Consider the following 12,456-nt stretch of genomic DNA (forward strand, 5'->3'; position numbering starts at 1 on the left):
CACCAATATGCATATTATAGCACAAACTCAACATAAACAGGCCAGTGACATTCAGATCTTCAAATTGTCCTCTGCATTTTAATTGAAAAATTTAGGATAGTTGATATTGCAGCAATGCTTTAAGTTATATTATTCATGGCTTTACTGGGTACAATAATTTCATTGAAGGAGTAAACCATGAAACTCCACCGTTTGTTAGAAATGCTTTGCAACTGTTGGCAGCCTTTAACATCAACACACTGGTGCTCTTTGAGAGCAAAATATTGGTCACGATCACCATTCAATCTTCCAAAATCTGTTGTGAAGGAAGAAACTAGTTTACCAACTGCATATACAAAATAATTTTGAGCATTAATCAGTTCATTTAATGGAGCTGGTGATGCAATGAATTTAGCCTCAGTTTGAACTCTGATGCAGCTGAATGTCTGGTTAACTGAATAATGTTGTCTGTAGCAAGTGATCAGTCTCAAACCTATGCTACATAAATGCAAGGTAATTCATTCCCTTGAACACAGATCCATAACCACAACTTTTCATATCATCTAACTGTTGATTACAGAAACCATCACCACAGTTAATGAGGGGGGTATTTTGAGTATAATTGCTTTATACGTATACAAACTGTGTGCTCAATAGTAACAGCAAATGTATAACTATGCTGGAGGTAGGGAAGAAAAGGTGAATGAGGAAACATTCCAAGGTTGAAGCGATTGCTAAGTCAAGGCTTAAAATACCAGCCAATGGATGCTCCCAAATAAGGATGGAAAGGGAAGAAAAATCAAAAAGTATTCAATTGGTGGTGAGGAAGTTGGTCAGGAATCTGTGAAGTGGAAATGAAGTAGTCAGGTGGGGGGGTGGGGTTGGCAGGAAAAGTGAATTATTACATACCAGCAAGATGCTGCTTGATGGTCTTGACAGCAAAAGCTCATTTTGTGTTGCAAGACTTCAATTCTAGGATACATGTCTAGTCCTCATTACTCAGTGGGGAAAAAAAGGAGTGTGATTTCTTCCTCAAGGAATGCACAAAAACTTACCTTTACCTAGATGTCTATTCTCTTTGAGCAGTGCCACCCAGTGATATAAAGTTAGAAACTGTCGTCGCAAAAGAGATTTAAGAACAGTTGCTTTATGTATTGTTAAATGAGATACCATTCATATTAATGAGCATCAGTGTGGTTCTGACATCAACAAGCATATCATCAGAATATTGCAACAAATGCACACACACGATGGCATGGACACTAACACCCACATTGTCATAGGAGCAGGAAGATTAGGCAATTTGTTCTTGCTCTCTGGCATTCATTTGGAGTGGAGAGTTCAGAGGTATTACCTCCCAGAAGTTGTGCGTTTTGGGTCCTTTTTGCGCTTCAGACTAGCCGTGAGTTGCCTTCTACATTCTCCTCCATTTGGATGGATGTTTGGGAAGGGAATATTCCAAATGGACCAAAGAAACAAACCCTGTATGGCTTGGTGCTTTCTCAGCTGCAGATGAGACATTTTTCATTGATAGTCTTTTAAGTATAGTGTCCTAAGCTATTTTTGGTACAATTCCAGACTAAAATACTGAATGGTGGTCCACCAGGAACTCAGAACAGGTAAAAATTAAAAGTAAAAATTACAAACGCTTGAAATCTGGAATAGTAAGATAAAGAACAAATCCATTGGTATCTGTAAAGAGAAAAGGCAGGTTATGAGATTTCAGGTGTGCAACCTGTCTTTTCTTCTTACAGGTGTTGACTGACACATTTCAAGCATTTTCTGTTTTCATTTAAAATAGCTGGTACTAAATATACCATCTTTCGACAGAAGCAACTTGTGAAGTACCACTAAAGGCATCAGCACATAGACATAGGTGGACTGCGATACGTATAAAGAGATAATGTATTCTGGGGAAAGTGGAAGACATGTATCCATGATTGACAATATTCAAGGTATCAGGTCAGTGATGAAAACACTTACGTGGCATACATTTTTATTTTGTCAGTATTTTCCAAAATATTATTTCCTGTCACTATCTTTCTTGTTATGCTGATGATGATAACATGATTGAAGGTATTGTAAGTATATGAAAAACATTTCCAGTTATAATAATTCAAAGATATGACAGACTGCTCCTACCTTGCACAGGCAAGAGCTACCAGTGCAGCTGCAGCATTCTCTTTCTGTTTCCATGGGATTGATTGACCCAAAGAAGGTGATTCTTCTAACCAGGAGCAAAGCAGGGCCTCCAGACCATTCAGACAGTCAGCAGGTTCTTTTGTGAGGCTCAGAGGCTGGCAATCTCTAAGGCAGTTCAGGAGTACCTCAGCAGTGATGTTACAGAGGGAAGGGTCAGTTTTACTTTGTGACTGGATCAAAGGGAACACCAATAATAGGCCCATGCGAGAGGTAAATGGCGCCTGTTCCGGCTGTTGCAACAAGCCCTGCCGCTTGAGCAAGGACATGGTCTCTTCGTCACTGGAGTTTTCACGCTCATGTTGCTCTTCAAGTGCTAATTGTCGCTGTGCATTCCACAGGCCTCTAAGTGCATTGAGACGATATTCAAGTAGTCGTGCATATGCATTACTCTGGTTCCCACACACAGCTCGCAAACGTTCTGCCAGCTCTTCAGGATTTTTGGTTTCAAATGTCAATATCTGAAAATTGAACAATGAACATTTTTCATCACAGTCATGGAAAATACTTTTATATGACAGCTTGCATTTGTATAGCAGGAGTTAATGTAGTAGGACATCCCAAGGCACTTCATAGGAGTAATGGCAAACAAAATTTGACACCTGCCACACTAGGAAAAATTAGAGAAGTTAGAGTGTCTTAGTGGAGGAATGAGGGCAAAATACTGGAAATCATAGTTATTTTTCTGCCCTTAAAAGAAAAGCTTTTCATTTCAAGGGTGAGAAAGGAATCTGTTTCAAATTCTGAAGGTACCAGATATGATGCTGTGACATCTACAGACTTCATCTGATTTGGCATCACATAATGCAGAGTTTTCCAAATGATCAATCTTACTGAAAAAATACACAAAACCAACAAACTCCAATTAACACATTTCAACAAGTTACCCCAAACCTGAGAAATAAACCTTATTTGTCAGGTTTTTAGACAACAGTAATAAAAGTGGTAATGTTACATAATCATTTGAGCAAAAGCAAAAAAATAACCGACTCCTGTACTCACCACCTTACGGTATTTCTTGTTTATATTTGCACCATGTAACATAAAGAACCAAAATTGTACTCACAAGGATGGATGGAGAAGTATATATTTTATGAGATTACAATGCTCTAGACAAAAAAGGGGAGATCATTCGATGAGCTGCTCCATTAGCTTAATGGATAGATGCAGTGCCTGGTACAGAACAACTACACAGATCAACCCTACTGTCTCAGATTCAACCTTGGCCTCTCAACCCAAGGCTAGCTGACTGATATCTAGCACTCATACCGGAAACTGTCAATGTTATGTGAGGGTAAAATTAAGCTCAATGGTGTTAGTAGGCTATTCATTCATGTGGGAATCACTGCTAATCCCAATAATCGTCTCAACTAGTCACACACACACACTATCATTCCAAGTTTGCCTCCATAACCGTGACTTCGATACAAAGTAATTGACTATAAAATTCATTGGGCTGCCCTGTGGACATTAGGTGCAATATAACACCAGTTTTTTTTCCACCATTTGTTTAATTGCTTCTTCATTTTACCCCTCCCTATTGCTAAAACCTCATCCAACCCTATAAATCCTTCTCTCCACCCCCTTGAATTTTTCATTCCTTTAACTCCGGCCTCTTGTGCATCTCCTACACCTTCACCCCACCAATGGCAGCCTGGTCTTTGGCCATCTAAGTACCATGTGCCTGAAGACCTCCATCTTCTCGAAGACGACCCTTTTTAAAACCTACTTCTTCAACTAATCTCAGTCAATCCTGTTACAATATCCTCTGGCTTATGTCCATTCTATTTGATAATGTACATGTGAAGAGCCTTGAGAATATTTTTCTAACAATAAAGACTACATAAAAGCAAATTGTTGCTCGTTTGGTGAAGGAAAAACAGCAAACGGACCTACTGTAACAAAATCATGACATGTTTCAGCACAGATGTTGGTTATGGGAACAGAAAGTTGAAATTTTACCCTATCAAGTATAGGGGACTAGTATAACAGAATAGAAAGAAATGTATGAGTTAACTGCACCGTCAGAGTATTCAAAGACAACAGGAGTGGGGAAAATAAAATCTCATTATTGAGAAAGACCTTTGTTAAAAAGTCATCAAACTTACTTTTACATTCTAAAAGCTGCAGTTAAATTTTGGGCTGAATAATCATTAAGTATAATAGTACAGTTTCCCATCTCAAAATAGATTCTTCACCCAAATTACACTATTTGTCAAATCACCAGAAATTTTAAAAGCACATTCCTCACTGTCATTTAAGCAACTATTTCTTACATTTGTGATTAATCTCTGGAGGGAGTGGAAGTGTTGTTCAAAGTGGTCAATCATGACAGGCTTTGAAATTGTACCCAATAAAGCAGATCATACCCATATCAGATGTACACTTTTAGTGACATCTGCACCAGTATTGACCCAGACATCACAGCTTAATAGCTCGTAAAAGCTTAAAATATGCACTTTCAGCATCTCTATTTCAGCCCTGGGGCAATATTTACCAATAGAGCTAAACACAATAATGGTGAGTGTGGTACCAGTAATATTTCAGTTTAGCAATGAAGATCTTCTACTAAGACTAGGTGATAACTATTATGTGTGCTCTTTCAAACCTTTGCTGAGTCCTTCAGGAAGGAATTGGATATAAGGACGGTGACAATCCCAGGCAGCAGAGGCACTTCAGATCAAAACTTCCCTGTATATGGATAACACCACCAATTTATGCTCAGATTAACTGTTTGCAGACTGAGGAGCATTTATGACCAGGGAAACTGGCCTCAGGAGTCAAAGTAAATTACAGCAGAAGCAAGGCCATGCTGTTTGGGAACTGGGTCGACCGATCCTTTGTCTCCTTCACCATCAGGTCAGACTGCCTGAAAGTGCTGGGGATATGGTTCAGAGGGGCTGGGACGTGTGTCAAAAACTGGAAGGAACGTATAGCCAGGCTGAAATAGAAATTAGCTACGTGGGAGCAACACTCTCTCCATTGCAAGTAAGAACCTGGTCATCAGGTGCCTGGCACCCTTGGTGTTGCTCTACATGGCACAGGTCTGGGCCATGCCATCTTCCACTTTATCCGAAGATCTAAAACGGACCATGGCTGCAGGGACACTATGTACAAAGGGGACTCAACTTGTCTCATCCTGATGGTCACTTTTGTATGCAGATGCATCATGTTGTGCAGAGATCCTTAGTACGGGAACACCAAGTGTCACTACATGCTGAGATTCTACCTGGCCCCAGTATTGCGAAAGATAGGTCTGGTAACGTTGCTGCGGAATGCACCAGTCAGTTCGACTGTGCACCACCAATCCTTCATGGAAAAGGTTATGCAGAAAAACACCTTTGACCACAAGTCCATCAGGCAGTGGTCCACAAGTAACAGCCTCAAGGTCCTGAGTAAAGAAGTTGATGGGTTCTGTTGGATGGTTGACTGAGCAGATCAAATCTATTTAGCAGAACACCTCACCACCAGAACTTTCAAACACGGTCCTCCATATAGCTTGGTTGATGATGGGAAGAGCCACATAGTCAGATCCTTCCTGCATGCCCAAAATCTCACCCCCCTGCATGCTGCCCTCAAGGCAGCTGTAGTGGGGAAGGGACCATAACTCACCTCTTTCTGAAATGTGCGTGGCAAAGCAGCTCTGGGAAGAGTGGTTTTTGTCAAGGTTCAGCCTAAACAGCCCCGTAACACAAGATTCTGTGCTCGACTGGCTGTTTCCAGGGACACACACTGAAATAGACATCAACTGCTGTTGAAGGGCCACCAACCACTATTACTCACTTACAAGTCAAATCTATTTCATCACAACCACAAATACCTGAGAATCTGTATTAAAACATATCAGTGTTTACAATCATTTCAGTCCCAGGACATCACTGCAGGAGTTCCTCAGGGTAGTATCCTAGGCCCAACCATCTTCAGCTGCTTAATCACCTTCTGTCCATCATAAGGTCAGAACTGGAAATGTTCGCTGATGATTGCACAACGTTCAGCACCACTTGCGATTCCTCAGATACTGAAGCAGTCCAAGTACTTATGTAAGATCTAGACAACATGCAAAGTTGGGCTGATAAATGGCAAGTAACACTTGTGCCACACAAGTTCCAGGCAATGGTCATTCCAACAAGAGAGAATCCAACCATCTCCCCTTGACATTCAATGGTATTGCCATTGCTGAATCCCCCACTATCAACATCCTTGGTTACCATTGACCAGAAAGCGAACTGGACCGGCCTTTTAAAAACTGTGGCTACAAGAGCAGGTCAGAGGTTCAGAATAGTGGGGCAGAAACCTCACCTCCTGACAGCAACCCCCCCCAAAAACCGAAAAGCTTTTCCACCACCCACAAGGCACATGTCAGGAATGTGATGGAATGCTTTTCACTTGCCCAGATAAGTACAATTCCAACAACAATCTAAGCTCAACATCATCCAAAACAAAGCAGCCCACTTGATTGGCATCCCAGCTATGACCTTCAAAATTCACTCCCTTCATCCCCGACACACAGTGGCAGCAGCATGTATCATCAACAAGATGCACTGCAACAACTCACCAAGGATCCTTCGATGACACCTTCCAAACCCACAACCTCTACCACCTAGAAGGACAAGGGCAGCAGATGCATGAGAACACCATTACCTGCAAGTTCCCCTCCAAGTCACACACCATCCTAACTAGGCATCATACTGCTGTTCCTTCACTGCAGCTGGGTCAAAATCCTGGAATTCCCTTCCTAACAGCACTGTGTCTACTCCACATGGACTGCAGCAGTTCAAGGTGACTCATCACCATCTTCTCAAGGGTAATTAGGGATGGGCAATGAATGCTGGTCTAGCCAGCAACGGCACATCCCATGAAGGAATATAAAAAAGTTAACATATGAAAGGGTCAGACTTGAAAATTTAAGCCATCTATCTTCAGATGTGGAATAGCCTGCTTTGTCTGTCCTCATTTTCTGTTATTAGTACAAAGATTGATGTATAATGACAGGCAATTAGATTTTTTTAAAAAGCTATAGACCACCATTTTTGATGATTTGGCCTATTCAGTTACCTTCTTGCTATAAATATCATTATCACCTTACAGGAGTGCTGCTATCACAAGGAAAGATGTATCCTTGTCAAATTTTGTTGAACATCCCAGTTTCTAGAAATATTCTGCATCTCACAGCCCAACTGAGACCCACTGAAATCTGCTCCAGAGTAAAAGAGTATTAGTATCAATCAATAGCATCCTTATATTAGACGTCCCTGAAGCAGTGGTTTTGTATTTCTCCAGATTTCCAATGCTGTGGCGAGCATCTATGTTTCACAGCAGAATTAAAAATATCATGCAGCATTGAGTCACATTTTACAACCTCATGCTGGACTGCAAAATTTTCCCCAATGACTGACAAATCTTTGTACAGACCAACAATCTGTACATTGCAGCACTGTTCTGTACTGCCAGTTTGAACATTCAGTCCATGCAACACTTACATTTGCTACAGAGATGCATATGTATACATAGGTAAATCTCAAGTGCTGCTTCATTCACTTTATAGTGCAACTGTTGAAATTAGGATTCACATTGACTGAACTATAAACAGGCACTTACATTTACAATAAAATCTTTAACATAGCAAAACAGGAAGATAATCAGACAAATATCAGCACTGAGCCAGAGGCATTAGGGAAGATGCCCAAAGTCTTGGTCAAAGAAGCAGGTTTTAAGGGAGTACCTCTAAAGGAGGAGGAACTAAAAAGCTTTAAAAAATCTGTAAAGCTAAGAAGGCTGAAAGCATGGTTATCAATGGCAAAGTAAAAGAAGTGGGGGATGGATTACAGGCCAGAATTGGACAAATGCAGTATGCATGGAGGATTATAGAGCTGGAGGAAGTTAGAGATTGAGAGAAACGAGGCCATGGAGGGATTTGAACACAAGGGTGAGAAATTTTTTTAAAATCGGTTTTGAGGCTTGATCAAAATTCACTTAGCAGAACTACTGGTCACTAACAGGACAAAGTAAATCATGTATATGGGCCACATGATGCAACTAGTTCTTTTTTTGTGCAGTTTTCAAAAAGCACAGGAGTTATCAGCATCCTGGGTGTTAGTATTGACCAGAAACTGAACTGGACTAGCTATATAAATACTGCGGCTACAAGAGCAGGTCGGAGGCTAGGAATCCTGTGATGAGTAACTCACCTCCCGATTCCCCGAAGCCTTCTAAACCATCTAAAAGAGAAAAGTCAGGAGTGTGATGGAATACTCTCCACTTGCCTGGATGAGTGTAGCTCTAACAACATTCTAAGTTTGACATCATCAATGACAAAGCAACCTGCTTCCATAAACATTCACTCCCTGCACCACCGACACACAGTGACAGCAGACACAAGATGCACTGCAGGAACTCACCAAAGCTCCTCAGACAGCACCTTCCAAACCCACAACTGCTACCATCTAGAAGGACAAGGGCAGCAAACATGTGGGAACACCACCTTAAAGTTCCACTCCAAGCCACGCACCATCCTGACTTGGATCTCTATCACCGTTCCTTCACTGCCCCTAACAGCACTGTGGGTGAACCTACACCACCTGGACTGCAGCATAAGACCAAAAGACATAACAGAAGTAGGCCATTCGGCCCATCACGTCTGCTCCGCCATTCAATGAGATCATGGCTGATCTGATAATCCTCAACTCCACTTTCCTCCCTTTCCCTTTATTAACACAGCAGTTCAAGAAGGCAGCTCACCACCACCTTCTCAAGGGCAATTAGGGGTGGGCAGTAAATATTGGGCTAGCCAGCGACACCCACGTCCCATAAATGAGTAAAAAGTTAATTATCTCCATGGCCAAACGACACCAGAGATATGTGCATCTCTATTGTAGAAACTGGCAATATTCCATATAAACAACAGCTTTCGAGGTTTAGAATAAAGAAATTTATCAAGTCAAGCAATTCTTATTTCAGAAATCATGTTCTCTCTGCAATACAATTCAATATTTAGATAATTAAATCCCTTCTTGGAAATTAACTATACACTTAGTCAGGCTCAATAGAATTACTTCAACTTTGTACTGGATACTCAAAATTACAAATCAATGATATAATTGCATCTACTCAATGTGCACACGACTCACAGAGGCAATACATCTGTACACGCAATATACAGAGACTCATATGAGCTTGCACATTACCATCATTCAATTAAAAACTGAAAATGCAAGTGTCTAGTGAAATAGTGCACTTACTAAGTTTGAAACCATTTAGAAATCCTTTACTGGGCCACAAAGCTACAATTTACTAGTTTATGAGTTACATGCATAGCTGTAGTCAGAAAAACCAAGGCACTTATTTAATATCTACATAAAGAGATAACATTATATCAATACTAATAAAGGGAAACAAACACAATGAAATACACTGCAACTCTTCTAAAACAACTACTTTTGGGGTTTGTCATTGTTAGACTCTAATAAAGTCACATTAGTACATTACTGTACTAATTACCAATATTGAGTAGTACATTAGCAGACATTTTACCACTAAAGAGATTCCAAATATCTTCAGCAGGTTACAGGGAGCCAAAGTAAGGAGCCCAAATGCTCAAATTTTGGAACAAAGAAAAAAATTGTAAGACTACGTACAATAACAGCATTCCCAAAAGACTAAGTTTTAAATAGATTTTCCTTTAAAAGTTCAGCATTTGCAACATTGTGAATTGCTTCTTCCAGCTAGTTCTCAATGTGATGGAAGTCAACACTACCAATTAATCCAACAAGAACATCAGTTCAATGCAAATTAAATTCAACTCACTCAAAGGCCTTCCCCACCCATTCAATTCCTTGAGGACACCTGTTCTTGTTATTAAAGGTATCAACCCAATAAACTAATTGAAACAGGAGCTCCAAATTCTGCTTTACGACATTGTTGATACATTCACGCTAACTGTAGGGTTAGTGACAAGCAAACAATATAACTAAAGTACAAACGTCGTCGGAGTCCAGAGTCAGTGTCTGATCTCTCACAAATGAACAGCAAAACTTATGCAGGTAAGGCACTTTACTTTGAAGTCACTAGTCCTCAACACCTAATAAATATTCCGCAAGTTTTGTGCAACCAAAAGTGCTTCAAAACAACATTAAACCTATAACAAATATGCAGTACAAAATCATCTCAAATACTAAGTGTGCAGTTCAATGTGGTGCAAGACATAGGGTAAAACTCAGGTTCAATGCATCCAAAGTTCTTCATCGCAGTTGAGCCTCCTTACACAAGAGGGACTTCAAATAATATTACAAAAATCAAAGAGCATGTCACTTTGGATTTTCATGTGAGCATCGCTGGCAAGATCAGCATTTGCTGTCCCATCCCTAAATGCTCCTGAGGTGGTGGTAGTGAGCCACCTTCTTGAAGCATTGCAGTGCATGAGGTATAGGTACACCCAAAGTGCTGTTAGGGAGTTCCAGGTTTTTGACTCAGTGGCAGTGAAGAAACGTCAATATAGTTCCAAATCAGGATGGTGGTGACTTGGAGGGGAATTTGCACGTGTTGCTGTTCCCATACATCTGCTGCCCTTGTCCTTCCAGGTGGTAGAGGTCACAGGTTTGGAAGGTGCTGTTGAAAGAGGCTTGGCAAGTTGTTGCAGTATCTTGTAAAATGGTACACTCTGCTTCCACTGCGCACAGGTGGAGGAGTGTATGAATGTTAATTTCCACCAAATTCTTAGCAGGTAACTGCCAGCAGAGACCTAGGAGCAAGTTACTTAATTCCTACTTCTCATTGCTGGCTTCTATGCCTCAGCCCATTTTTTACCAAAAGACTCACTCTGCTTATCAGTTCCAAATGCAATTTAGTGACAGCCTTGGCCCAATCAGAAGGTTGTGGTATTCAGGTAAAACTGCAGATCATCTAGGTTGACACTTCAGTGCAGTACTGAGAAAGTGCTGTACTATCAGATGTGCTGTCTTTTGTATTAGATTAAACTGAGACCCTGTTTATCCCCTTAGTTTCTTTCAGTGCCCTAATATTTATCCTTCAGCCATCATTAGAAAAAAAATGATTATCTCACTGCTGTTTCTGGGACCTTGATGTGCACAAATTGACTGCCACATGCACTTTGTGGTTTGAAGGTCATTTAGATAATGGGTTGCCTACAATGCAGTGCTGCAACTGTGTAACCTTACAAGCCTTTGTTTAAATTTTGTCAATCAAAAAGTCTTGGCTGGGGACTGCCCTTTATCAGTGTTGTCTCACTTAACACATTCTAAATTGGCCCTTTTCCTTTGATTATAGTCACAAAAAAGGTCACCCGGTCATTTAACAATTGTTCAAAGCTAAATGCTTTGGTCTTGTTATCCTTTGATTTATCCCAACAGTCAGATCAGTTTTCCCAAGTTGCCCCACGAATTTGTGCATTGAGGATACAACCTAAAATTAGACCTGATAGTGCTGACAAAGGTTGTTCATCTGAAGCTGTAATTTTTGTTTCCCTCTCCACAGATGCTAACTGGCCTGCTGAGTATTTCTAGTGTTTTCAGCTTTTATTTTATCTCAAAATCAGAGCTAGGGAATTCAGGATTGAAACCAGGATGTACTTTTTCCAGAACAAAAACAAATGAAAACCTGAAATTCTCTCCCCTAAAAGGTTGTGGATGCTGGGTCAATTGAAAACAAAGACAATTTTTTATTAGGCAAGGCTCAAGAGATATGAGGGAAATAGATTTTAGGTACAGGTCATCCAAAATCTGACCAAATGGTGGAACAGGCTTGAGGAACAAAATTTTGTTTTATACCTTGCTTTCTGAAACTCTTCAATGTAGGAACAAAGACACTGTAAGACCAAGGAGCAGAAATTAGGCCATTCGGCCCATCGAGTCTGCTCCGCCAATCAATGTTGGCTGATAAGTTTCTCAACCCCATTCTCCCCGTAACCTTGGATCCCCTTCCCAACCAAGAACCTATCTATCTCGGTCTTAAATACACTCAATGACCTGGCCTCCACAGCCTTGTGGCAATTAATTCCATAGATTCACCACTCTCTGGCTAAAGAAGTTTCTCCTCATCTCTGTTCTAAAAGGTCTTTCCTTTACTCTGAGGCTGTGCCCTCGGGTCCTAGTCTCTCCTACTAATGGAAACATCTTCCCCACATCCACTCTATCCAGGCCTTTCAGTATTCTGTAAGTTTCAATCAGATCCCCCCTCATCCTTCTAAACTCCATCGAGTATAGACTCAGAGTCCTCAAACATTCCTCATATGTTAAGCCTTTCATTCCTGGGATCAATCTCATG

General features: G+C 40.7%; 1 protein-coding gene across 3 annotated transcripts in view; it reads right to left on the bottom strand.

Moving 5' to 3' along the window:
* The window catches only part of LOC121285485 (probable E3 ubiquitin-protein ligase HECTD4), a 301,376-nt gene that overhangs the window by 276,630 nt on the left and 12,290 nt on the right, over positions 1–12,456 (bottom strand). For all 3 annotated transcript variants that reach the window (XM_041201967.1, XM_041201965.1, XM_041201968.1), the window contains exon 2: positions 2,122–2,639. In XM_041201967.1, coding sequence (XP_041057901.1) covers positions 2,122–2,639 — 518 coding nt within the window. The remainder of the gene's footprint in view (positions 1–2,121; positions 2,640–12,456) is intronic.

Source organism: Carcharodon carcharias, chromosome 13, assembly GCF_017639515.1.
Source record: "Carcharodon carcharias isolate sCarCar2 chromosome 13, sCarCar2.pri, whole genome shotgun sequence".
NCBI classification, from domain to species: domain Eukaryota; kingdom Metazoa; phylum Chordata; class Chondrichthyes; order Lamniformes; family Lamnidae; genus Carcharodon; species Carcharodon carcharias.